At 58.6% G+C, this 22,567-nt stretch overlaps 4 protein-coding genes across 10 annotated transcripts in view; 3 read left to right on the top strand and 1 right to left on the bottom strand.

Annotated features, from left to right (window-relative positions):
• ARHGAP39 (Rho GTPase activating protein 39) overlaps positions 1-10,362 on the top strand; it is a 59,513-nt gene extending 49,151 nt beyond the window's left edge. For 2 of the 3 annotated variants that reach the window (XM_061438087.1, XM_061438086.1), the window contains exons 7-12: positions 3,865-3,957; positions 6,781-6,854; positions 7,215-7,414; positions 8,040-8,131; positions 8,539-8,708; positions 8,793-10,362. In XM_061438087.1, the coding sequence (XP_061294071.1) occupies positions 3,865-3,957; positions 6,781-6,854; positions 7,215-7,414; positions 8,040-8,131; positions 8,539-8,708; positions 8,793-8,987 (824 nt within the window). In that variant the 3' untranslated portion in view covers positions 8,988-10,362. The remainder of the gene's footprint in view (positions 1-3,864; positions 3,958-6,780; positions 6,855-7,214; positions 7,415-8,039; positions 8,132-8,538; positions 8,709-8,792) is intronic. The other variant, XM_061438088.1, reaches the window with a different exon arrangement.
• Positions 10,363-10,462: 100 nt separating this feature from the next.
• On the top strand, positions 10,463-13,634 carry C14H8orf82 (chromosome 14 C8orf82 homolog). Its single transcript, XM_061438287.1, has 3 exons — positions 10,463-11,268; positions 11,803-11,851; positions 12,131-13,634. Exons 1-3 carry the CDS (start codon positions 11,074-11,076, stop codon positions 12,574-12,576), a joined length of 690 nt encoding a protein of 229 aa, XP_061294271.1. The 5' UTR covers positions 10,463-11,073; the 3' UTR covers positions 12,577-13,634.
• LRRC24 (leucine rich repeat containing 24) lies at positions 12,881-18,087 on the top strand. Of its 4 annotated transcripts, none has more exons than XM_061438163.1 (5): positions 12,881-12,964; positions 15,407-15,657; positions 15,807-16,085; positions 16,233-16,401; positions 17,022-18,087. In XM_061438163.1, the coding sequence occupies exons 2-5, from the start codon at positions 15,490-15,492 to the stop codon at positions 17,990-17,992; spliced, it is 1,587 nt and encodes a 528-aa protein (XP_061294147.1). In that variant the 5' UTR covers positions 12,881-12,964; positions 15,407-15,489; the 3' UTR covers positions 17,993-18,087. The 4 variants fall into 4 exon arrangements, with proteins under 4 accessions (XP_061294147.1, XP_061294148.1, XP_061294145.1 ...); XM_061438164.1 differs by having other exon boundaries at positions 17,076-18,087; XM_061438161.1 differs by lacking the exon at positions 12,881-12,964 and having other exon boundaries at positions 15,283-15,657.
• A 388-nt stretch (positions 18,088-18,475) lies between these two features.
• LRRC14 (leucine rich repeat containing 14) lies at positions 18,476-22,206 on the bottom strand. 2 transcript variants are annotated; one of them, XM_061438232.1, is made up of 4 exons: positions 21,944-22,206; positions 20,405-20,758; positions 19,635-20,219; positions 18,476-19,534 (listed from the first exon to the last, which is right to left on the bottom strand). In XM_061438232.1, exons 2-4 carry the CDS (start codon positions 20,731-20,733, stop codon positions 18,967-18,969), a joined length of 1,482 nt encoding a protein of 493 aa, XP_061294216.1. In that variant the 5' UTR covers positions 20,734-20,758; positions 21,944-22,206; the 3' UTR covers positions 18,476-18,966. The 2 variants fall into 2 exon arrangements, with proteins under 2 accessions (XP_061294216.1, XP_061294215.1); XM_061438231.1 differs by having other exon boundaries at positions 21,843-22,205.
• Between the last annotated feature and the right edge of the window lie 361 nt (positions 22,207-22,567).

A 22,567-nucleotide genomic window follows, 5' to 3' on the forward strand; every position in this document is an offset into this window, starting at 1 on the left:
AATTAGTGTGATGGAGCTAAAGCAGTTCTTAGAGGGAAACTTCCAGCACCTAATGTCTGTACTAGGAAATAGATCACGTAGCTCCTACATTGAGAAATGTTAGAAAGGAGAGAGAGAGGAAATATGCCAAAAGTAAGGAGAAGAAAGGAAATGATGATTAGAGTAGAAATCAGTGAAAGAGAAAACAGAAAAAAACATCTGGAAAATCAGTGAAACAAAAACCTGATTATTTGAGAAGGTCAACAAAATTAACAAACCTCCATACAGACTAACCAGGACAAAAAGACATAAATTACCAGTTTCAAGAACGAGAGATGATATCACTACAGATTCAACAGATGTTGAAAGGATAATAAAAAAAATACTGTGAACAACTTTTATGTCAGTATTTTTGACAATTTAGAGGAAATAGACAAATTCCTCTAAGAACACAGACTACCAAAGATCATTCAGTAAGAAATAGATCAGATCAGATCAGTCGTTCAGTCGTGTCCGACTTTGCGACTCCATGAATCGCAGCACGCCAGGCCTCCCTGTCCATCACCAACTCTTGGAGCTCACTGAGATTCACGTCCATCGAGTCAGTGATGCCATCCAGCCATCTTACCCTCTGTCATCCCCTTCTCCTCCTGCCCCCAATCCCTCCCAGCACCAGGGTCTTTTCCAATGAATCAACTCTTCGCATGAGGTGGCCAAAGTACTGGAGTTTCAGCTTTAGCATCATTCCTTCCAAAGAAATCCCAGGGCTGATCTCCTTCAGAATGGACTGGTTGGATCTCCTTGCAGTCCAAGGGACTCTCAAGAGTCTTCTCTAACACCACAGTTCAAAAGCATCAATTCTTCGGCGCTCAGCCTTCTTCACAGTCCAACTCTCACATCCATACGTGACCACAGGAAAAACCATAGCCTTGACTAGATGGACCTTTGTTGGCAAAGTAATGTCTCTGCTTTTGAATATGCTATCTGGGTTGGTCATAACTTTCCTTCCAAGGAGTAAGCGTCTTTTAATTTCATGGCTGCAGTCACCATCTGCAGTGATTTGGGAGCCAGAAAAATAAAGTCTGACACTGTTTCCACTGTTTCCCCATCTATTTCCCATGAAGTGATGGGACCGGATGCCATGATCTTCGTTTTCTGAACGTTGAGCTTTAAGCCAACTTTTTCACTCTCCACTTTCACTTTCATCAAGAGGCTTTTGAGTTCCTCTTCACTTTCTGCCATAAGGGTGGTGTCATCTGCATATCTGAGGTTATTGATATTTCTCCCAGCAATCTTGATTCCAGCTTGTGTTTCTTCCAGTCCAGCGTTTCTCATGATGTACTCTGCATATAAGTTAAATAAGCAGGGTGACAATATACAGCCTTGACGTACTCCTTTTCCTATTTCGAACCAGTCTGTTGTTCCATGTCCAGTTCTTTTGCTTCCTGACCTGCATACAGGTTTCTCAGGAGGCAGATCAGGTGGTCTGGTATTCCCATGTCTTTCAGAATTTTCCACAGTTGATTGTGATCCACACAGTCAAAGGCTTTGGCATAGTCAATAAAGCAGAAATAGATGTTTTTCTGGAACTCTCTTGCTTTTTCTGTGATCCAGCGGATGTTGGCAATTTGATCTCTGGTTCCTCTGCCTTTTCTAAAACCAGCTTGAACATCAGGAAGTTCATGGTTCACATATTGCTGAAGCCTGGCTTGGAGAATTTTGAGCATTACTTTACTAGCGTGTGAGATGAGTGCAATTGTGCGGTAGTTTGAGCATTCTCTGGCATTGCCTTTCTTTGGGATTGGAATGAAAACTGGCCTTTTCCAGTCCTGTGGCCACTGCTGAGTTTTCCAAATTTGCTGGCATATTGAGTGCAGCACTTTCACAGCATCATCTTTCAGGGTTTCAAATAGCTCAACTGGAATACCATCACCTCCACTAGCTTTGTTCGTAGTGATGCCTTCTAAGGCCCACTTGACTTCACATTCCAGGATGTCTGGCTCTAGGTCAGTGATCACACCATCGTGATTATCTGGGTCGTGTGATCACACCATCGTGATTATCTGGGTCGTGAAGATCTTTTTTGTACAGTTCTTCTGTGTATTCTTGCCATCTCTTCTTAATATCTTCTGCTTCTGTTAGGTCCATACCATTTCTGTCCTTTATCGAGCTCATCTTTGCATGAAATGTTCCTTTGGTATCTCTGATTTTCTTGAAGAGATCCCTAGTCTTTCCCATTCTGTTGTTTTCCTCTATTTCTTTGCATTGATCACTGAAGAAGGCTTTCTTATCTCTTTTTGCTATTCTTTGGAACTCTGCATTCAGATGTTTATATCTTTCCTTCTCTCCATTGCTTTTCGCTTCTCTTCTTTTCACAGCTATTTGTAAGGCCTCTATTTCTTATCTATTTCAGAAAAATCATATATCTACTAAAGAAATTAAATTAGGACTTTAAAACTCTCCCACAAAGAAAATGCCAGGCCCAGATGGCCTCACTAGAGAATTATCAAATGCTTGCTTGTGTAGCAATTCTTTACCAACTCAGAAAACAGAAGTGGAAGGACTATCTCCCAGTTCTCTCTGTATCAAAATTAGAAAAGAACATTACCAAAAATTTGAAAAAAAAAAAGCACAGATAGTATCCCTCATGAACATAGTACAAAAACTTAACAGTATTTTTGACTAATTGAATTAAATAATATATTAAAACGATAATGCACCTTGAGTACGTGGGGTTTATCTAAGAAAGGGAAAGTTGGTTTAACATTCTAAAAATGAGTCATTGTGATTTGTCATATTAGCAGAATAAAAAAAAATCATATGAGCATATCAATAAGTGGAGAAAAAAGCATTTGACAAAATCCAGCATTCCATTCCTGACAAAAACTCTGAACTGGGAAGAGAAGGCAGCCTCTCCCACCTAGCTACCTGTTTATTTGCCCAAGCCCTGTCAGCGAGGGCAGTGCCACCCCTTAGAAGTGAGCACAGCTGACCAACAGCTCTTGGTCTCTGGCATTTTCTATGAGACAGAACCAGTGCTCTTTGGAGAAGCAACTGATTCTAAGGGTGGGGTTGGGAATGTACATATTGTTGTTCGGTTGCTAAGTCGTGTGCGACTCTTTGTGACCCTGTGGACTGCAGCACGCACGCCAGGCTTCCCTGCCCTTCACCATCTCCCGGAGTTTGCTCACACTGATGTCCGTCGAGGGGAGGAAGTGCTGGAAGGGATGAGGGTTGACACAGGGCTGTGTTAGAGAACACAGCTCCCGGGGCCAAAGCTGGAGCACTGAACAGCAGAATAAAGCATATTGGGTTATAACCCAAAGTGTAATTAGGTAAATAACAGCTTCCCCATCCAGAAGAATTACGAATAATATATGTAGGTAAGAGGGTCCACCGTGATGGGAGGTAGCTCCCACCTCAGTGTGGACCGTGCACCCCAACTTCCTTCTGGAGCATGGGACGGGGGAGGAGGGGCTGTGTCAGCGGTGCCGAGTGGGAGGCGCCCCGACTGGCCAGAGAGGGGAGCCCGGCGCCCCCCCTTGCTCAGCGTCCCCTCAGCCATGTAGGAACCCCACGGCTGGCCTGGGGCCTCCTCAGGGTTCTCCCCACCCCTTCCGTCCTGTCAGCCAGAGGGTCAGGAGCTGACCACAGTCCCTCCCCTCTGCCTGCGGGCATCTTGCTGGCACTTCCCAGCCACGTGGCCCGGACAGGCCCTCACACCCACCCCTGTCCCGGGAGTGAGCAGGACACTCGCCTTCACCCCTCAAGGAGCCCCGCAGGCTGGGCCGTCACCCACCAGCCACCCGGGGTCAGCCCCGCGTGGGGCCGTGTGGGCTCGTGTTCCTCTGTGTTCTGTGGCCTCACCCTCTGTTTGCTCCCCAGTGACCCAGCACATGAAAGCGCTCCTGGAAAGGAACACTAAGAAGAAGTCCAAGTTGAGAAAGAAACCCAAGCCTTATGTTGAGGAGCCGGATGGTAGGGCCTCTCCCGCAGCCCCGGGCGCTGCGCTGCACAGCTCTGCTCTCCGGCTCGGCCGCCTGGCCCCCTCTCTCTAACCACTTCCGGGCTGGGGTGCGGGGGGCACTAACTGCCAGGCCTCCTCCAGAGGGGGCTGAAGCCTGCTTGTCGACAGGGCTTCCTGGGAGAGGCCGCGCCGCCCTGTCTCGGCTTCCGCGGTGCTCGGGACACTCTCCTGTGTGCATGCTGGGCGCACAGTGCGGAGGGGCCTGCTGGAGGCAGCCCCTGGTGTGGGAGTGCCCTGGGGGCCAAGCCGGGCCTCGGTTCCCTGGCAGGGCCCCCAGCACACTCAGGGGTTCCCCAGCCTCCCTCCCCCAGCATTCCCATCCCTGCCCTTCTGGGCCCTGGCTCAGGAACCCCACCCCTGCTCAAGCTCCAGGGAAGCCTTGTTAGCTCAAGGCTGTGTACCCTCCCCCACCAGGAGAGCCAGTGGTGCATTGCTGTGCCGTGAACTGCCCCTCTTGGCACCAATATCCTGGGACTAGCTCCCAGCCTGCCTACACCCAGTTACCCACACTTGCCCCACTCTTCTTCCTCTGGGAAGTGCCTGGCTGGCTGCTGCCTGTGCCACGAGAAAGGAGGCAGCTGCCATCTGGGATTCCAGGGCACCCTTGAGCCACTGTTGTCGTGGGTAGGAGCAGGTGGGGTCCTGAGCTCCTGCCCAAGCCAATCCACAAGAGCAGTGCAGCCATGAGCAGGGTTGGGGGTGATCGGAGCCCTGAGTGGGTCAGAGAAGGGAGCCAGACCCTTGGGACCCTGCAGAGCATGTGCCAAGAGGCAGCAGGTTCTGGCCACACTTGGTGGCCTTTGAGGTTCATGGCCTGGGCCCTGGCACAGCAGCAAGGCTCTGGGAGAACTGCTTTGTCAGCCTCTGGACGCGGGGCTCAGAGCAGAGTCCCCCACACCACCAGAGGGTTCCCTGGGCTGAGCGCTGGACATGGGGCTCAGAGCAGGGTCCCCCCACACTTCCAGAGGGTTCCCTGGGCTGGACGCTGGGCACTGAGCAAACACCCCGTAGTCTTGGCCCAGGAGGATGTGCCCTGGGACTCCAGCAGTGGTGGTTCTCAGTTGAGTCCTCACTCTGCCAGATTCCGAGGTCGGCCCTTAATGGGCACCCGTCCCCGTCCTGCAGATAGGGAATCAGGCCAGGAAGGGCTGCACCACCAACCCTAGGTGAGAGGTGCAGGAAGCCCCATGAGACCTGTGGCAGGAGGGCGGGGCAGGTCTGCCCGTGGGCCCCAAGCCCAGGGACAGAAGCAGTCACCCAAGGGAGAGGGGGCTTGCACCCAGGACGGGGAGCGGGAGCGCTGCTGCCAGGTGCTCCCAGTGCTCAGGGTGCAGCCCAGGTTCCTTCTGCTTGAGCGCCATCCCTTCTCCCTGAGCCCAGAGCTTGCCCACGTGGGCCACATGGGCCAGGGGTGGAAGATTCCAAGCGCTGTGTTCCAAGTGGGCTAATGGGAGGCAGCAGCTAGGGTCTCTGCCAGGGGTCTGTGGGTCCCCAGGGACCTGAAACAGATTCTTCAGGGTTTAAACATCTAGAAGAAACATTCATTTTCATTCTGGTTCCTCTAAAATAGAACTCCGTCACCAGTTACGACAGCTGTTCCGTGATAACTAGAAATGAAAAGGTTTTCATGGATGAGACATGTTTGTGTTCTTCACACTGAGGTTCAAGGAGCCCCATGTCCTCAGACATCTCAAGAAACTGCTTCCTTTGAAAAAGACTCTGTGTTTGGATTTGAGGCTTGGGTCCAGAGGCCCCTAGGCAGGTGGCACTCAGCAGAGGCAGAGTCTTACAGGGAAGGGGCCTGACCTGAGCCTGGGGGCACATGGTCCAGCCCCTCTGTCCGTGGCCCGGACAGCCCGGCCCAGGTGGCTCCTCTGTCCTGTTGCTCCTTCCCTTGCTTGCCTGGGCCAGGAAGGATGTGCCCACGTTTCAGACCCTCCTTGGACTAGGTCTCCTCCTAGTCCCTCTCCCTTCAAATCTGGAAAGACCCCAGCCAAGGTGCTCGAGGCCTTGCTCTCGGATTGCTGGCTCTGCCGCCCTCCATGACCACCAGTTAGAAAGCCTCTCTCCTTGAGAAAAAAGACCCATCCTCCCATCACCTTCAGCCCTCAGGCAGAGCCCTGAGTGGTTCTTCCCCAGCGTTGCCCTCCCAGCGAAACCAGGTTCAGGACTTGGGGCATCCACTCCCACTATCCCCCTCTCACATGAGCCAGGCCCTGCACCTCCCTCTCCCTGACTCCCATCCAGGCAGCCTTCAGCCACATGGGCATGGGACCCTACAGGGTAAGGCCTCTCCCTGAGCTGCCCACGGCCTCCTGCTGGAATCAGAGCTACAAGAAGGCCTGCAGTCCAGCCAACCCAGAGCTCCGTCCTGTGTGACCCTGGGCAGTGGGTGCCGAGTGCCCACAGGCCTGCTGCACACAGAAATCCCCCTTCTCAGGGGTTCCCCAGGCCCTGCCCTATCCGGCCTGCCACTTCTCCAGGGAAACACCACATCCCCAGCCTGCCCTTACTCGCTAGGGGGAGGGTTGGGTGGGTTGGCAGAGGGCTTCCTTCTGCAGTCTGGCTCCTCTGGAGGGGAGGGCAGTGCCTCCTTCCCTTCCACATAGGTTTACTTCAAAGCACAGCCCAGGAGAGTAAGGCCCTGGGTGCCCACGTTCTTACAAGAGCCACTTCTCCTTGCCCCTCTTGCTGCTTCCTCTCAGTCACTGGTTGGCCTGCAGCCCCTGCTCCTACATGTCCACACCAAGCCAACTGGTACCATTCTTTTCCAGGGGTGGCAATAAGCACATATGCCAAGTACTGTTACCACAAGCTGCAGAAGGCAGCCCTAACCGGGGCCAAGAAGGTATGAACTCCCTGCATTGCCAGGGAGAGGTGGGCGGGCACCCTGTGCTGGTGAGGCCCAGACAGAGTCCAGCGGGAGGTGGGGCTGCAGACTTGGGAAGGGGGCAGGTGAAGTGACTGGCTCACCCTTCAACCTCTCACAGGGCAGAGGGTGTCACTTGGAGCTTCCGGTGCTGTAGGTGGCCCAACAGGAAGCCGCCGTGTTGACTTGGGGCCAGGGAGTTGGGGTGCTCTGGCTAGGCAGAGGCCTGGGGCTCACAGGAGAGGCGGGTGAACCAGGGGTAGGCCTTGCAGGGGTGTCAGGGGACAGAGGGCTGGGTGCTTGGCCACACTGGCACAGAGTGCTGGGCTGCCTTTGCAGGGGCTGAAGAAGCCCAACGTAGAGGAGATCCGACATGCCAAGAATGCGGTCTTCAGCCCGTCCATGTTTGGCAGCGCGCTGCAGGAGGTCATGAGTATGCAGAAGGAGCGCTACCCTGATCGGCAGCTGCCCTGGGTGCAGACCCGACTGTCGGAGGAGGTGCTCGCACTCAACGGCGACCAGACGGAAGGCATCTTCAGGTGCCCTGCAACCTGGGCCCAGGGTGTGGGGGCCTTGGGTGTCTCCACCAGTCTTGAGCAGTCAGGGCCACTGGGCACTGGGTCCCTGCCTCAGAGGAGCACTTCCAAGAGGCCAGCATGCCGGAGAGAGGCACCTTGGAGCACATGGAGAGGCTGGGCATAGGACTGTTCCCCCTGAACTACATCATGCCTGAACCCAGGCAGGGGAGCTGGTCTGGGACAGTAATCCTTCAGAAATGGCCACCAGGGCCCCAGAGGGCACTTGGACAACAGCCATGGGCAGGGCCAGGAAAGATGCAGCAACTCTCAGCAAAGGATCCTCACCTGTGCGTGGAGATGATAGCCCTGCCCCATGGGGGTGGCACATGGCCAGTCACCTGCCGTCATGACTCACCTGCCCAGGACAGTTGGGGAAACAAGCTTGTGGGTTTGGGCCTCAGGGATCATTCTGAGGAAGGGATCTGCATGGGGCTAGTCAACAGCAGGATGAGGGCCTGGGGCAGGGGACCCCAGCCACACCTCCCCTCCGATAGGAAGGAGGTCATTCGGGCAGAGAGGGGTCATGAAGCCCTGACCTGGAGGAAGCCCAGCTCCTCCTCCCTGAGACCTGCCATGTGCTCGGCAGAGTACCTGGGGACATCGATGAAGTGAATGCCCTGAAGCTACAGGTGGACCAGTGGAAGGTGCCTACAGGCTTGGAGGACCCCCACGTCCCAGGTGAGCCCCCAGCCCCGTCAGCAGGAGCAGCTGGAATGGTTCAGCCTTCCCTGCTTCCCATGCAGAAGGGGCAGCCCTCTGATCCATTTCCAGTGCAGAGATCCACTGTCATTGGTCAGTCTCCATGGCTCAGAGTGGCTGTACAGCCCTCCTGATAAATCCTCTCTACAACACTTGCATGTCCTTCAGGACAGTGTCCCCACGCTTGGGGTCAGTCCTGACGGTCAGGACTAGGAGCCCACTGGCTTCCAGCCAGGTAGCCCACACCACTGTGTGGACACCTCCAGTCTGGTCCTGCCCCCTCGGCGCCAGCACACAATCACCGCCCCCCACGGTCCGGTTCACCCCTTGCTGCTGCCGGTCCCCAACGGCCCCACATGGCTGAACACCCCGCGCTGTGTTCCCAGCGTCGCTGCTGAAGCTGTGGTACCGGGAGCTGGAGGAGCCCCTGATCCCGCACGAGTTCTATGAGCAGTGCATCGCGCACTACGAGAGCCCGGAGGCCGCCGTGGCCGTGGTGCACGCGCTGCCCCGCATCAACCGCCTGGTGCTGTGCTACCTCATCCGCTTCCTCCAGGTAGGCGGTTGGCACCCCGCCCCCTCCGCGCTGCGCCCCGCCCCCTCCGCGCCCGGCTCGGGCCCACTCGCCGCTCCCCCGCAGGTGTTCGTGCAGCCTGCCAATGTGGCCATCACCAAGATGGACGTCAGCAACCTGGCCATGGTGATGGCGCCCAACTGCCTGCGCTGCCGCTCAGATGACCCGCGGGTCATCTTTGAGAACACTCGCAAGGAGATGTCCTTCCTGCGCGTGCTCATCCAGCACCTGGACACCAGCTTCATGGAGGGCGTGCTATAGCGCGTGGGCACCGAGGGACCGAGGGTGGGGACAGAGCCTGCCCGGGTGCGCCTGGGCAGGGGGGCACGCGGGGAGGGGGGAGGGGATGCCCCAGACGCGGAGGTAGCATGCCGGCTCCGCCCATGCCCGCCCCAGCCCTGGAACCCCCATCTCCCCCACCCTGGCCCTCGGCCTGAAGGCGCAGCCGGGGCAGAGGAGCGGAGGGAAGGGCGCCTCCGCCCCGCCCCCGGCCTCTGGCTGGTTCTTTAGGCGCGACCCCGCCCATCGCCAGCCGCAGGTCGGTCTCGAGAAAGTGCCTTCTGTTTCCTGGAGCCAAGTGACACTGCCCCTCCCGGCCGGCCCGAGAGCACAAGCCGCCCTCCCTGGGGCAAGCTGGGTGCTGTGCTCAGTCTGGTCCAGCCCGGCTACCCCTCCCTTCCTCTGCCCTCCCTCTGCCCTGGGGGTCTCCTCGTCTTCGACTTTCAGTCTCCCCAATTTCTCCCGCCCCCTACCCTACACCCGCGGCACCGCCCCCCCCCCCCCCGCCCGCCACCTGTTGCTTCCAGCGTGGTGACTGCACAGGAATTTGGGGTCTCCAGGGCTCTGGGCTGTCCACCACCAGAGCAGAGTCTGGCCGGTCCAGGGCCCAGTAGGCTCTCTGGGCGGGAAGGAGCCTCCAAGCCAAAGTCCTCCGGGGTGGGGGGCAGGGTTGGGCAGGCATTCTTGGGGCAGGGTGGGGGAGGGGCGAGAATATTTTTTCTTCGTGTAACTATAAATTCAGAATCTATCCCGCATCCCAACCCGCCTGTGTATAGAGATATAAATAGAGCGAAAGATATAAGAACTAAATTTGCTAATGACATAATCTTAACCCAAATGCTATTTATTTCTGAGTCGTCCTCCCCCATCCTCTGCAGACAAGTTGCTATCATTCCTTCATTTTCTTCTCCACCTTCTTGGCTTTGACCAAAAAGCGAATCCTGCCCTATCCCCGCCCAAAACCTGCAGCAGATGAGAGGGCAGGAGCCCAGAGCGGGGGACCAGAGGGGCACCAGAGGCTGTCCTTCCTCTAGTCCAGAGCGCGCGCGGGCAGGGTGAGGATAGGGAGGCAGAGGTACCTAGACTCTGTACATTTTCCATTTTGGAATTTTGGGTTCCAATCGTTGTAAAACTTAATTTATCCCCAGTTTATATATATATATATTTTTTAGAGTTGAGTTTTTATTTATTATTAAAAAATCCCAGCCCTGCCGAGGCCCGGTGTCCCCCTGGGAGAAGGTCCTGGGTCCGGTGGTCTCGAGGCTTGGGTACCGGCAGCCCGGCCAAAGACTCGCTCTGACGCATGGACTCGAGAGATGAAAACACTTTGTGCGAATAAAGTACGTATGGACACTTCCGAGTCTGTCGCCTCCCATTCTTTCCAGTGGCAGCGAGGCAGCTATCAGCAGCCAGTTGCCGGTGTGGGCACCCGGGTGGACGTAAGGTCAAAGGAGAATAGGGGAGGGGGAGCAGGGAGGGGTTCGGGGAGGAGAGGAAGGTATCTCCAGGGGATGGGGCGAGGCACCTGACTCCACTTGAGCCCGTAAGCTCTGCTTGATTGCCTGAGGGTGGGGTGGGGACGGCGGGAGGGATTCTGACCTATCTACGGCCCAAGCTGGCTTAGGCTTTCTGGGCTGTGTTTATTCACCACCTGCCTTCAGCAGCCACCCTCACATGCAGGCTGCCCAGCCGGGCCGGCTTCCTGAGGGCGGGGGTACATTGCACGTACCTCGCTCACGTGAGGACAGCCAGTCTCCGCGGGCGGAGGGACAGGGCCTGCATGCCCAGCGAAGTTCAGGCCCAGCCGATGTCCCTGTTCCCGAAACCGACCGCACCTGCGTCTCACACTAGAACCCCAACGTCGGGCGGTCCCGCTCGCCACCCTTTCCCCAGCCGGAACGCTGGTCGGCGTGCCCCTGACGCCTAGAGTGTCGGGAACGCCTGGGATTGGGAGGAGAGAAGAAGAGGGTGGGGGTAGGTGGGGGACGAGCTCCTTGGCCGCAGACGGAACCCAAAGCACGAGGCCAAGACCGCCGGGGGACCGGTGTTCCCACAGCACCTGCCCCGCATGACCTCCGGCCGTTTCCGGCGCAGGAGGAGGATGTGGGCGATGAGCGGGGCGCTGCGGCCCTGGGCTCTAATCTTGGCGCGGTCCCCGGGAGCCCGGACCTACGCTGGGGGCGGGGGCGTCTCCTACACGCAGGGCCAGAGCCCAGAGCCTCGGACGCGCGAGTACTTTTACTATGTGGATCATCAGGGCCAGGTGGGCGGGGGCGGGGTCTTTACAGTAAGGCAACCCGGCCTCCCGGGTCGCGCTGGAAACACTAGGACGCGCGGCTATGGCCCCAAAGGGTTAGGCCCCCAGAGGACAACGTCCCGCGCCTGGCTGCGCCCTGCGGGCTTTGCATCCCCCGGTCCTGCGTCCCCCGCCGCCGCGCCTGATTTGGAAGCCCTGGCGGTGGCATCCACCATACACACAAGGAAGCAACTCAGAGAGCCTATGCGGAAGAAGTGGCACATCTCATTAGAAACTAAAAGGGAGGAGGGAAAGAGGCGCGGAAAGGGCGTGCCAGCTGAGAGAATCTGTGCTTGAGGAAGTAAGGCGGGGGGCGCGGGATAGATGTGGGGAGGTCAGCAGGGCTCCCAAGTTTATCTTCCACGCGCCTCCCTGCACATGGTGTACACAGACGAGCGAAGAAAGCGGACATCAGCCCGGGCTCAGGCCCACCAGGCCCTTCTCGCCCTGGGACAGCTCTCTCGAGCTGTTACTCAAGGGCCACGGTCTGCTTCTCTGCAGCTTTTCCTGGACGACTCCAGAATGAAGAACTTCACCACCTGCTTCAAAGGTACCGATGCTCCTTCCACCCCCACCTTCCCTCTTCCTTCGGGAAAGGCTCTTAAGCGTTCGCGCTGCCCAACCTGCCAGCCGTCCTGCCCGCGTTAGGAGGCTGGCCGTACTGTGCTTAAAAGCCCCCTAACTGAAGTGAGGCCTGGGCGGCTGTCCGACAGCCGGCGCAAGCCCTTGATGTGGCCCAGGGAGAGCCGCCTGCCTGGAGCAGTAGGGCCCGGGGGACTCGGGGTCTGGCGTGCTGAGCAGTCACGCCCTTTCCCCCTCCTCCCCACAGACCCGCAGTTCCTGGTCATGTTCTTCTCCCGCCTGAGACCCAACCGCAGCGGGCGCTACGAGGCCTACTTCCCTTTCCTCTCGCTCTGCGGCAGGGAACGCAACTTCCTACGCTGCGAAGACCGGCCCGTGGTCTTCACGCACCTTCTGGCCGCGGGCCCCGCGCCCCAGCGCCTCTCCTACTGCGGCGGCGGCGAGGCCCTGGCTGTGCCCTTCGAGCCGGCGCGCCTGCTGCCTCTGGCCACGAATGGGCGTCTCTACCACCCAGCGCCGGAGCGCGCGGGCGGCGTGGGCCTGGTGCGATCGGCCCTGGCCTTCGAGCTCAGCGCTTGCTTCGAGTACGCGCCAGGCGCGCCCGAGCTGCCCTCGCACGTGCGCTGGCAGGGCCGCCGTTTCGCACTCACCATGGACCTGGCCCCACTCCTGCTTGCTGCCCCGCCGCCCTGAACCGCGGGCCAGCAACCGCTGGCACCCGCAGCGCCCCGGGCCGGCGGGCTGCGCACGCGCCACCCAGAGAGCGCGCCAGCCGAGTGCGCGTGCGCGGCGAAGGTGCTCCGCGGCCCCGCCCCGCCGGCGCTGTCCGAGGTGGCGCCGCGGACCGAGTCCCGACGCCGGCAGGGGCGGGGTCTCCGGGGCCCTACTCCCTCCACACACCCCCGGCCTGGGGCGTTTTCGTCCTCTGGTCTGCCTGGCCCTCGCGACGACGGATCGGGGCGGCCGGGCGGGAGGCGCGGGGGCTCCAGTGCGCGAGCCCGAGCGGCGCCCGTCCCTCCCCTGCTGGGTGCTGCTCTGTGGGCCGGGGTTCGGCGGGGGAGCCGCGCCGCGGGAGCGTCAGGTGAGGGGGCGCCCGGCCCAAGGTCAGCGGGCGTGGGGCGGGATCAGGGCCCATCCTGGTTCTGTCTCTGTCGACTACTGAGAAGGGCGTGCGACCTGACGGGGACCACGCCCTGCCCTGAACTGCCCTGGACAGACCGCGCCGGAGGGGATGCAGGGGGCGCCTCGGGAGATCAAGGTTCGGGCCTCGCACTGCGCAGAAGAGCGAAGCAGGGCTTCCTCCATTATCCCTTCACTCACCCCTCCTCGCACAGATGGGCCCCCTGGAGACTGACAGCTGTTGCCAAATCCAGTATGTTACACCCCACCTCCTACCCAGTCAGATTAGGAGGGTTTCCGCTGGGTTAAAGTATTTCTGAGCTAGCCTCCCCTGCTCTTCCTGCTTGAGTCCTCAACCATGCCCAGGCCAGCTCTTCCACACGTATCAGCATCTAGGGGGTGTCCACGTGAGCAGCAATCCTCTTAAGTCCTTAAGAAGAGGCCAAGAATCTTCTCTGAGAGGCCTTGCCGCTGAAAGCTGGGTGGGCACTCTAGGCCAGCCCTTTTGCTGAGGGAAGTGGGTCCCAGGGGCTGAGAATGCCCCCCAACTTCTTGGGGTTCACACACATTCTGAGACATCTGGTAATTGCCTCTGCCTAGACCAAAACAATTACATTAAAACTTTCACTGTGCTTGCTTCTGTTCAGTAATTTTAAATAACTATGTGACTTAAATTTAGAGCAAGATTTAAATAAACACCAAGGCCACTTGGTAACTTTCCACATTGGAGAAGGAAATGGCAACCCACTCCAGTATTCTTGCCTGGAGAATCCCAGAGACAGGGGAGCCTGGTGGGCTGCCGTCTATGGGGTCTCACAGAGTTGGACACGACTGAAGTGACTTAGCAGCAGCAGCAGCAGCGTGAAGCCTTCCAGTGTGCTCAGTTAGTGCAAGATTTGTACTAAATCTGGCTTTCAGAGACGTTACCACTCTTCTTCATTCAGCCTCTGTTGTGTGCTAAGTGCTGAGCTGCAGTGAGGAGCAAGGCAGACACCAAGTCTGCCCTCTGGATCTGTCAGCACAGCTAAGGATCTGGATATTAAAGCATGAATTTGTAAGTGCCGAAGAGGAAACATCAGAGAAGTTGGGTAACCTTAGTCTAAAAAAACAAAAAACTTTCCACATGACACACTCTTCCTAGTAGGAGACCTGGTGAACAGGCAGGAGTTCAGAGCAGAGACCATTTGAAGTGGAGGCTAGCTGATGGCACACCTCAGCCCCACCATCCAACTGGACTCATTGTGCTTTGAACTGGACTCGTGCCTTGAACTAGACTCAGGTCTTCTCTTTCTAGGATCACAGCTGCATGTGTATAAACCCCAAAACAAAACACTACACACTCCTTCAAAGTCCAGGAGGTCACTGAGCACAGAACCTACTTGGCAAACTACACTAGAAACTCAGTTGGTGACCCAAGGTTCCTTCTTTCACAGCCCAGTCATCCCAAGGACCCACCTAACCCAAAGATGGATGCATCTTTCTAGGAGTCAGCATGGCCCCACAGCTGAACTGGCTTTCCTATTTGTCTCATCCTCCAATTCTCTAGCAAGTTCCCTGAGAAAAAGCTCTAATTATAGCTAAGCTGTTCTACACACTCCCACCCCAAGTAGGGCAGGGCTAGAGGCTGGACAAAAGTATGCCTCCATTTTCCTGTGGCTGGTGGCCCTCCCCCCCCCCAACCCGAGGCCAGTTGTGCCCATGTCCTCAAGTCACAACAGGAAAATCTGAGCATTGAGGACACAGCATGAGTTCTAGGGATAAAAATGACGAGAGTAAATTCTGGATCAAAATTAGGTGAGGACAAGGACAAACACTAGCAACAGGGAGACTTGTGCCCTGTCCTGAGGTTATGCAAAGGACCCCTGATCTGGGCTCCATATCTTGAGGTTTCATGCCAGTGCTCAAGAGTGAGTTCATGCAGACCAGGGGATGTGTCTGTTCAGAGCCTATTCTTTCCCTTCTAGTCCATGCTTTGGTGACTGACCCTGAACTTTACCCACGTGTTCCCAAGCCCATACCAGTCTCTTGCAACTAAGATCCAAGGAGTGGCTGGATGTTGGGTTGTAGGCACTTCAGTCCATGTGTCCACATGCATGAGCAGGAAACCCTTCAGTACCAGGCAGATGGGGGATGGGGAGAGAAAAGTGTTGGGGTGGCATAGGCTTCCTTCCTGTGGCCTGTGTGGCGAGACTCTGAAGACAAGAGAAATTCTAAATTGAAACCTGATGCTCCAGATCTTTGACTTTTTTTTTTTTTTTAAGCTTTTTATAAAGGAAGGCAATGAAATTTTACCAGTTTCTTAAACCGATTTCAAGCTTCAAAATTCAGACACGGTGTGTGCCTCCATTCATGCTTTTCGCTGGCTCTCAAATGTTAGGGACAGGCCTGCCAACCTGTGTTTCAGGAGTTGCATCCCACCGGGGCCGGACTGTAGGGAGGCTGCTGGAAAGGCTGCAGGCTTGTGCCCCGCGGCCGGTCCCGCGAGAGATGGCCCCAGGGGCGCCTGCACTGCTGCTATTGTCGCTGCTGTCTCTGCCGGGTCTCCCGCCTCGCGCTGCCGCCTGCCCCGCCGCCTGCCGCTGCTACAGCGCCACGGTGGAGTGCGGTGCTCTGCGACTGCGCGTAGTCCCGCCTGGAATCCCACCCGGGACGCAGGTGGGCACCGCGTGGGGCTGCCGGGCGGCGGTAAGGGGTGCCAGCGAAACGGAGGGACGGGTGTGTGAGCCTCCCCGTGGGTGAATGGGGCGCTCTAGGGAAAATAAAGACCCCTTCAGAGGGGTAAGCGCCGTCTCTCCCTCCGACAGACGCTGTTCCTGCAGGACAATAGCATCGCGCGCCTGGAGCCGGGCATCCTGGCGCCCCTCGCCTCCCTGCGCCATCTCTACCTGCACAACAACAGCCTACACGCCCTGGAGTCGGGCGCCTTCCGCACGCAGTCGCGCCTGCTGGAACTGGCGCTCACTGGCAACCGGCTGCGCGGCTTGCGCGTCGGTGCTTTCGCAGGCCTGGCCCAACTGCGCGTGCTCTACCTAGCTGGCAACCAGCTGGTACAGCTGCTGGATTTCACCTTCCTACACTTGCAGGTGAGGTGGGAGGAGTGTGCAAGAAGGTCCTCCTGCACTGCCACCTGCCCTACTGGGCTGGAGTAGTGAAGGGGAGAAAAGGCAGCCCAGGCTTAAGGGGACCTGTCCCCCAGGGCCCTTTTCTCTGATAATCTGTCTCTACTTCAGCGACTGCAGGAGCTGCACCTGCAGGAAAACAGCATTGAGCTGCTGGAGGACCAGGCCCTGGCTGGGCTCTCCTCACTGGCACTGCTGGACCTCAGCAGGAACCAGCTGGGCACCATCAGCCGGGAGGCCCTGCAGCCACTGGCCAGCCTGCAGGTCCTGCGCCTCACAGGTAATTCTTTCTGGAGGCAAGGGGCTCTCATGCAAAGGCAGCTTCCTTGGCCACAGTGGTGGCACTAGAGAGCCAGCCAGCTGTGGAAGGGGCTCCAGTGGCAGCCCTGGGGGGCGGGCAGCACTACCTACCCACAGCCATGATAGAAAGCTGCTAGGAACAAGGGTAGAGTCATAGTTGCCTAAGGGAGACAGAACATATACAAGGCCCTGAACAAACCAGACAGCTGAGCAGCTTCCACATTACTGAGCCAGGAGAGGGCCTGCAGGAAAAAACTGGAAACATGACCAAGAGTGGGGACATTCCCTCCAGACAGCGCCTGTAGACAAAGCTGGCAGGATGTGCAAAGTCTTAGTGCTGGTGGGATGTCTATGTGGACACAGAGGTTCCCCTCAAATAGCAAAACTTGTGGCACGGAAACGCCAGGAACAGGAGCTTTCTCAGACTGGTGAAATGAATTGGACATGCATCACAGAACCGAGTTTGGGGTGTGTGTGTGGGGGGGGCGGTGGATGGGTGCTGCCCACTCTAAGGCGCCCCTGTCAGAGCGAAGTGGCAAGGGTCCCACACGGTGTTAGGTAAGAGGGCTCCTGCTCTTGCCAACCACCCCAACCGCACAGGCTGTGTTCCAGAGCCACCCCTGAGCTACATGCCTGCTGCTGCTCCACCTACAGAGAACCCATGGCGCTGTGACTGTGCCCTGCACTGGCTGGGAGCCTGGATCAAGGAGGGAGGCCAGCGACTGCTCAGTTCCAGGGATAAGAAGATCCTGTGTGCAGAGCCCCCGCGCCTGGCACTTCAGAGTCTCCTGGAAGTATCTGGAAGTAGCCTCATCTGCATCCCACCGTCTGTGCACGTGGAGCCGCTGGAGGTGACAGCCAACCTGGGTGAGGACCTGCGGGTGGCCTGCCAGGCTTCAGGTTACCCGCAGCCCCTGGTGACCTGGAGAAAGGTGGCACAGCCTCGCGAGGGTGCACCTCGCACCCAGGCGCAGCCGGAAGTTGGGTGGCGGGGCACAGGAGGTCTCGGGGCCTCCGACACCGGCAGCGGCATGCTCTTCCTCACCAACATCACCCTGGCCCACGCCGGAAAGTACGAGTGTGAGGCCTCCAACGCCGGAGGCGCCGCCCGAGTACCCTTCCAGCTCTTGGTCAACGTGTCCCGGCAGCAGCAGCTGGCACCCGCGCCGCCCCCGGCCGGCGGCCCAGTCAGCCACGAGCCCCTGCCCGAGACGGGCAGCATGGCCTTCCGTGCCCTGGGCCTGGCCACACAGACGGCCATCGCGGCTGCCATTGCGCTCCTGGCGCTCACGGCTCTGTTACTGGCGACCATGATCTGCCGCAGGCGGCGCAGGCGTAAAAAGGCGCCGGGGCCTTCCGGGGAGGGAGCGCTCTTCGTCAACGACTACTCCGACGGGCCCTGCACCTTCGCGCAGCTCGAGGAGCTCCGCGACGAGCGGGGCCACGAGATGTTCGTCATCGACCGTTCCAAGCCGCTCTTCGCCGAGGGCCCGGCGGAAGCGGCCGAAGCGCCTGGAGTCGCGCAGGGGCTCCCACTGCAGCCCCCCTCCGCCTACGAGATCCACTGCTGAGGGGCGGGGCGCGGGCCGATGACGTGGGCACCGCGGATTGGCCGGCCCGACTCACCCGCGCATGCCCCAGCGTGGTCAGTAAAGGGTGGAAGCTGCGCAGTGTAGCGAGCTGTGTATGCGGGTTTAGGGACGCGGGCGGGGCTGGGCCGGGCTGGAGCACCTGCGGACCCCTGCAAATGAAAGTCCTGGGACGCGAATGGAGGGTGCCCGGGGATAGGCTCCCAGCACCCCACTGAGACCCTCCAGAAATGATTCCCCCACTTCCCAAATTAACCCGACCTCCAGCTCTACATGTCTGCCTCTGGTCCCACCGCCCTTTGTAGGCCTGGACCTCTGAGATGTGGAAGAAGGGGACAGATTGTGGAAATGCCCAGAAAAACGAAGGGGCAGCAAACCAAAGACATGGTCCCCAGTGACCAGGCTGGGGATGACAGAACAGGAGATGAGTCACTCTAACCAATGAGGACAGAAAAAAGTCACAGATTTAAGTTCTAAGCACACTGCACGTTTGTACCTTTAAGACACCCTCTGGCACCAAAACCCAGAAGAGGTAAGCGGCCCCAGAGTGCCTAGGATCCCAACCCTCAGTGAAGTAGGCCCCTGTCCCAACTTCCAACCCAGAGCAATCTGCTCTTGGGGAGGGCCTAGAGGAAAACATCTCTCAGCTTGAAGACCCCAGGACACTGAAGGGCAGCTAAGTGCAGCCAAACCAAGCAGGGCCATGTAGGCCTGGAATCCAGCCCTCGGGCCCACAGATGGTCAGCCAGCCAGGGGAGCAGACGCAGGACAAACTGCACACGGTGCTGCAGAAAGCATGGGGAGGCTCAAGGCAAGCCCTGGAGCAAAGAAATCAGAGGCCACTGCCATTGTGTCAAGCCTCCACAGGGTTCCAGGATAGGCTCTGCCTACCCAAGGGGCAAGGGGTCTCCAGCAGCCCTGGACCCCCGGACAGTCTCTCACCCAGAGCTTGGAGGTCACAGGCTGAAGTAGTCTGCAGCCAGGCGCCCGTAGATGTCTGTGGTCCAGAGCACGTGCGCACGGCCTGAGGCCAGTAGCAACTGGTGCAACTCGGCCTCTACACGGGCAAACTTCTCCTCATTGATGGAGGCTTCCAGGAGGACAGAGGCAGGCGGTGGCCAAGGCAGGCCCTCGTAGCAGTCCACAGGGAAAGGGTGCACCACTGTGCGCAGCTCAGCCTGCACCACCGAGTCCCGCAGTAGCTCCCTGAGCCCTGCCACAGACAGTGGGTTGCCGTAGAGGCCGAGGTAGCGGAGGCTGGCACAACGAGTCAGCACAGGCAGTGTGGCTAGCAGCTGGGTATCGGCAAGCTGGCACTCGGTCAGCTCGAGGTGCAACAGTGTGGCTGCTGCTGCCTGCAACAGACCCTGGAAGGGCTCCAGCTGGCTCCCAGACAGGTCGTTGCCACTCAGGTCCAACTTCTTGAGGTGGACAGCATGGGAGCTCCGTGCCAGAAAACGCAGGTCCTCAGGCAGCAGGGCACAGAAGGCTAGCTCCAGGCTCTCCAGGGGGCTCTGCAGGGTGCTGGGGTGGGGGGAAACACAAGGGGTCACAAATAGTCAGAGCCAGGGGAGGGCCTGCTGGAGGGGAAGGGAGAGGCGGGGCCATAGCAGAGTCCACTCACCTGAGCAGCTGGTCCAGCCGCCCTGAGAGGAGAGAGGAGCCCATGCTGAGCTCCCGCAGACAGGTGAAGCGGCCCATCTGGGCCAGAAAGTAGCGGAAGTTATCCTCACCGTCCACAGAGGGCTGTCGAGAGTCCCCATGCACATAGTGCAGCCGCAGGCTGGCCAGGTGCTGGAAGCGGGCCACGTGTGGGATGATGACGGACAGGCCGCGCAGGCCCAAGTTGTTGAAGCGCAAGTCCACGCGGCGCAGGCAGCCTGCATCCAGAAGCTGCAGCAGGGCCACTGTATTGCGCATGGGCAGGTCCTCAGCCCGCAGGTCCCGACAGCAGAGCCGCAGTGGGCTGCCTACACTGCTGCGGAGTGCCTCCCGCAAGAATGCATAGGAAGCCCGGTTCACCCGCAGGTCCACACGCACCTCCACAGGAACAGGGGCCTGGCCAGGCTCTGCAGTCCTGCCCTGCTGCTGTTCGATGCACGTGCGGGCCACAGCTGCCGTGCAATCCCACATGCTCATGGTGCCAGGGTCCTGCTCCACGCCGTCATCCAGGAGGCCCGTCATATCCAGCACCCGCAGCGTATGCTTCCTGGGAGCATGGGTGGGCTGAGGCAGGAGACAAGGGGACAGAGCCCACACCCACTCCCAGCCACCTTGGGACAGAAGCAACATGCCTATTTCTGCACTGAGCTCTTGTACCAGCCTGGAACCTCTTGGGGAGACCCACTCTGCATCCCCCCACCAGGCCTGAAGGTCCCTCCAGTGAGCCCATACCTGCAGAGGGGCTGCGTGCCAGGCTCAGTCTCCGGGGTGTGGAGCCGGGCAGTCAGGCCCAGGATCACAGCTTGCATGCTCTCTGTGCTGGGCCGCTCCTGCAGCAGGGCCCGGCTGCAGTGGGCACACTCCTGCAGCAGCTGCTGGAAGCTGAGCAGCGGGAAAGGCCAAGTGTGTACCAGCTCACGCAGCACTACAGTCTTCTTGTCCATGAAGGCCACTTTGAACAGCAAGGGGAAGAGCTCTCTCGGCAGCAGGGGCAGGGCCTGGCAGGCAGCTGACTGGCACTGGAGCACCTGCCGTGTGCTCAGGAACACGAGGGTGTGCATGGCGCTAGGCCAGGCAGGAGGTCACCTGCAGGGAAGTGCCCTTCAGTGGGGAGGACAGACTCCAGCCCCACCCCCTCCATGCTGGTAGTGGGAAAGCTCAGCCTGGTGCTTGGCACAGAGCAAAGAACCATGGCTCTGACGAGCAAGTGCTAGATACTTCGCAGTAGGCTGAAAAAAGGAGAAAGGAGAACAAGGCCACCCCCATCCTGGCCCCCGAGAAGCAGAGGGGCCTCTCTAGGGAGACAAAGCCACCAAGCAGCATGTAAACAGCACGGCTCCAGAGATGACCAGCCCGTGTCGGTGTGCTCTTGATGGCTGCTGCTCTGCAGGGCACACCATCTGTTTTTCAGACCTTCCAAATCACAAAGCCACTTATCAAGAGATCCTCCCCTTCTTAAATATAGGAAAAAGCCAACCCCCACCCGCCATCCTCCCACCCCTGGCCAAGCACTAGAGGGATGAGATAATCCCAGGGGCTGGAAGGTGCATCACAGCACCCTCTCTCAGCCGCCTCACAAGCTCCTGCAGGCTGCCCTTGGATTCTGCACAGCACAGCAAAGAGGAGTTGAAACTATAGATACAGTTTAATAAACAGCAGGACAAGTACAACGGACCAGAACCCAGTGAACTCTGAGTCTGAAGAACTAGAGTAACCCAAGCCCTCAACATGTACTATCTTCCAAGAGCACTGTCAGACATGGAGACCCCTGGAGATTTACAGAAAAAAGAATACCTAACCCATCGGTGTCCTTGCCATCTGTGTAAATGTCTCTCTTCCCTGGAAAACCATATTAAGAGGACAAGTATCAAACCCATGGGATTCAAAGACCCCAAACTAGGGACCTCTCCTGAGATAGGTAGAGGCGGCTGTCAATGGTATATCCAAGCTGACAAGGAGCACAAAAGAGATGCCTGAGACCACAAGGTATCTGCATGACAGCTCTGCTACTGATTTACTGTGTGCCAGGCACCTCATCCTCAAAACTGCCTTCAGGCCACTTTCCTGAAAATGGTAGGAAACTAAGACCTAGGCCTTGCCAGACAAAGTTCCCGGGTAACGAGCTTGGGAAGGGTGGCAGACTGGCCCCAGAGCCCCAGCTCTTGCGGACCTCATACACAAGTCCTTAAGGCGCTGGTTCCTGAGAAGCCCGGGACGTCAACCCTCGGTCTCGCTCTGCCTGAGGATAAATCTCGCGAGGACGATTCATACCTCGCTGTGAGAGGACAGACCAACCGATCACCTGTCACGAGAGAAAATCAAAGCAGCCAGTGTGGTCACTATGGGAGGAGTCTCGGCGTGGTGGCCACCGTCCCCTCCCACCGGCCCACGGCTCCAGCGTTTCCCTTTAGACGCCCCTGCACGGCTCCTCCGGGCCTTCAGCGGCGGGAGCCCGTCAATTCGACGCCCTCCGTCTCTCCGGCGAGGCCTGCCTCTCGAAGACGGAGCGTCGTTCCCCAGGACCCGAGGCCGCTCAGCCCGGCACCCTACTCGGGTCTTCCCCTTCCTTCAGCTGCCCCGCCCGGGCTTCCGCCCCCGCCCCCGCCCCCGCCCCCGCCCCCGCCCCCGGTGCGACGCCGCCCCGAGTGACCGCACCCTCCTTGTGCGGCCAGGCAGAGAAAGCGCCGCAAGCCGCCGTGCTCGGTCCCCAGCAGGCAGCCCGCGCTCAACCGGACCCAAGCCGCCGCCACCGCCGCCGGCCCCGCCTCGCCGTACGTCGCGCTCCGCCTGCGCCGTCGCGCGCCGCGATGACGTAAACGCACCTTATTGGTTGCCACAGCGGGGCCCCGTGGATTGGCTGCCCCAGCCCAGGGGCCCCCGCGGTGTTACGCCTCC

This window comes from Bos javanicus, chromosome 14 (assembly GCF_032452875.1).
Source record: "Bos javanicus breed banteng chromosome 14, ARS-OSU_banteng_1.0, whole genome shotgun sequence".
NCBI lineage: Eukaryota > Metazoa > Chordata > Mammalia > Artiodactyla > Bovidae > Bos > Bos javanicus.

Excerpts from the sequence above, each read along its gene's own strand:
- C14H8orf82 (XM_061438287.1), top strand. The coding sequence starts at position 11,074 with ATGACCTCCGGCCGTTTCCGGCGCAGGAGGAGGATGTGGGCGATGAGC. Across the intron at positions 11,269-11,802 it reads ATGTGGATCATCAGGGCCAG|CTTTTCCTGGACGACTCCAG; the intron begins GTGGGCGGGGGC and ends GCTTCTCTGCAG. Across the intron at positions 11,852-12,130 it reads CTTCACCACCTGCTTCAAAG|ACCCGCAGTTCCTGGTCATG; the intron begins GTACCGATGCTC and ends TCCTCCCCACAG.
- LRRC24 (XM_061438161.1), top strand. The coding sequence starts at position 15,283 with ATGAAATTTTACCAGTTTCTTAAACCGATTTCAAGCTTCAAAATTCAG. Across the intron at positions 15,658-15,806 it reads GAATCCCACCCGGGACGCAG|ACGCTGTTCCTGCAGGACAA; the intron begins GTGGGCACCGCG and ends TCCCTCCGACAG. Across the intron at positions 16,402-17,021 it reads GCAGGTCCTGCGCCTCACAG|GCTGTGTTCCAGAGCCACCC; the intron begins GTAATTCTTTCT and ends CCAACCGCACAG.
- LRRC14 (XM_061438232.1), bottom strand. The coding sequence starts at position 20,733 with ATGCACACCCTCGTGTTCCTGAGCACACGGCAGGTGCTCCAGTGCCAG. Across the intron at positions 20,220-20,404 it reads GGCACGCAGCCCCTCTGCAG|GAAGCATACGCTGCGGGTGC; the intron begins GTATGGGCTCAC and ends CCATGCTCCCAG. Across the intron at positions 19,535-19,634 it reads CGGCTGGACCAGCTGCTCAG|CACCCTGCAGAGCCCCCTGG; the intron begins GTGAGTGGACTC and ends CCCCCACCCCAG.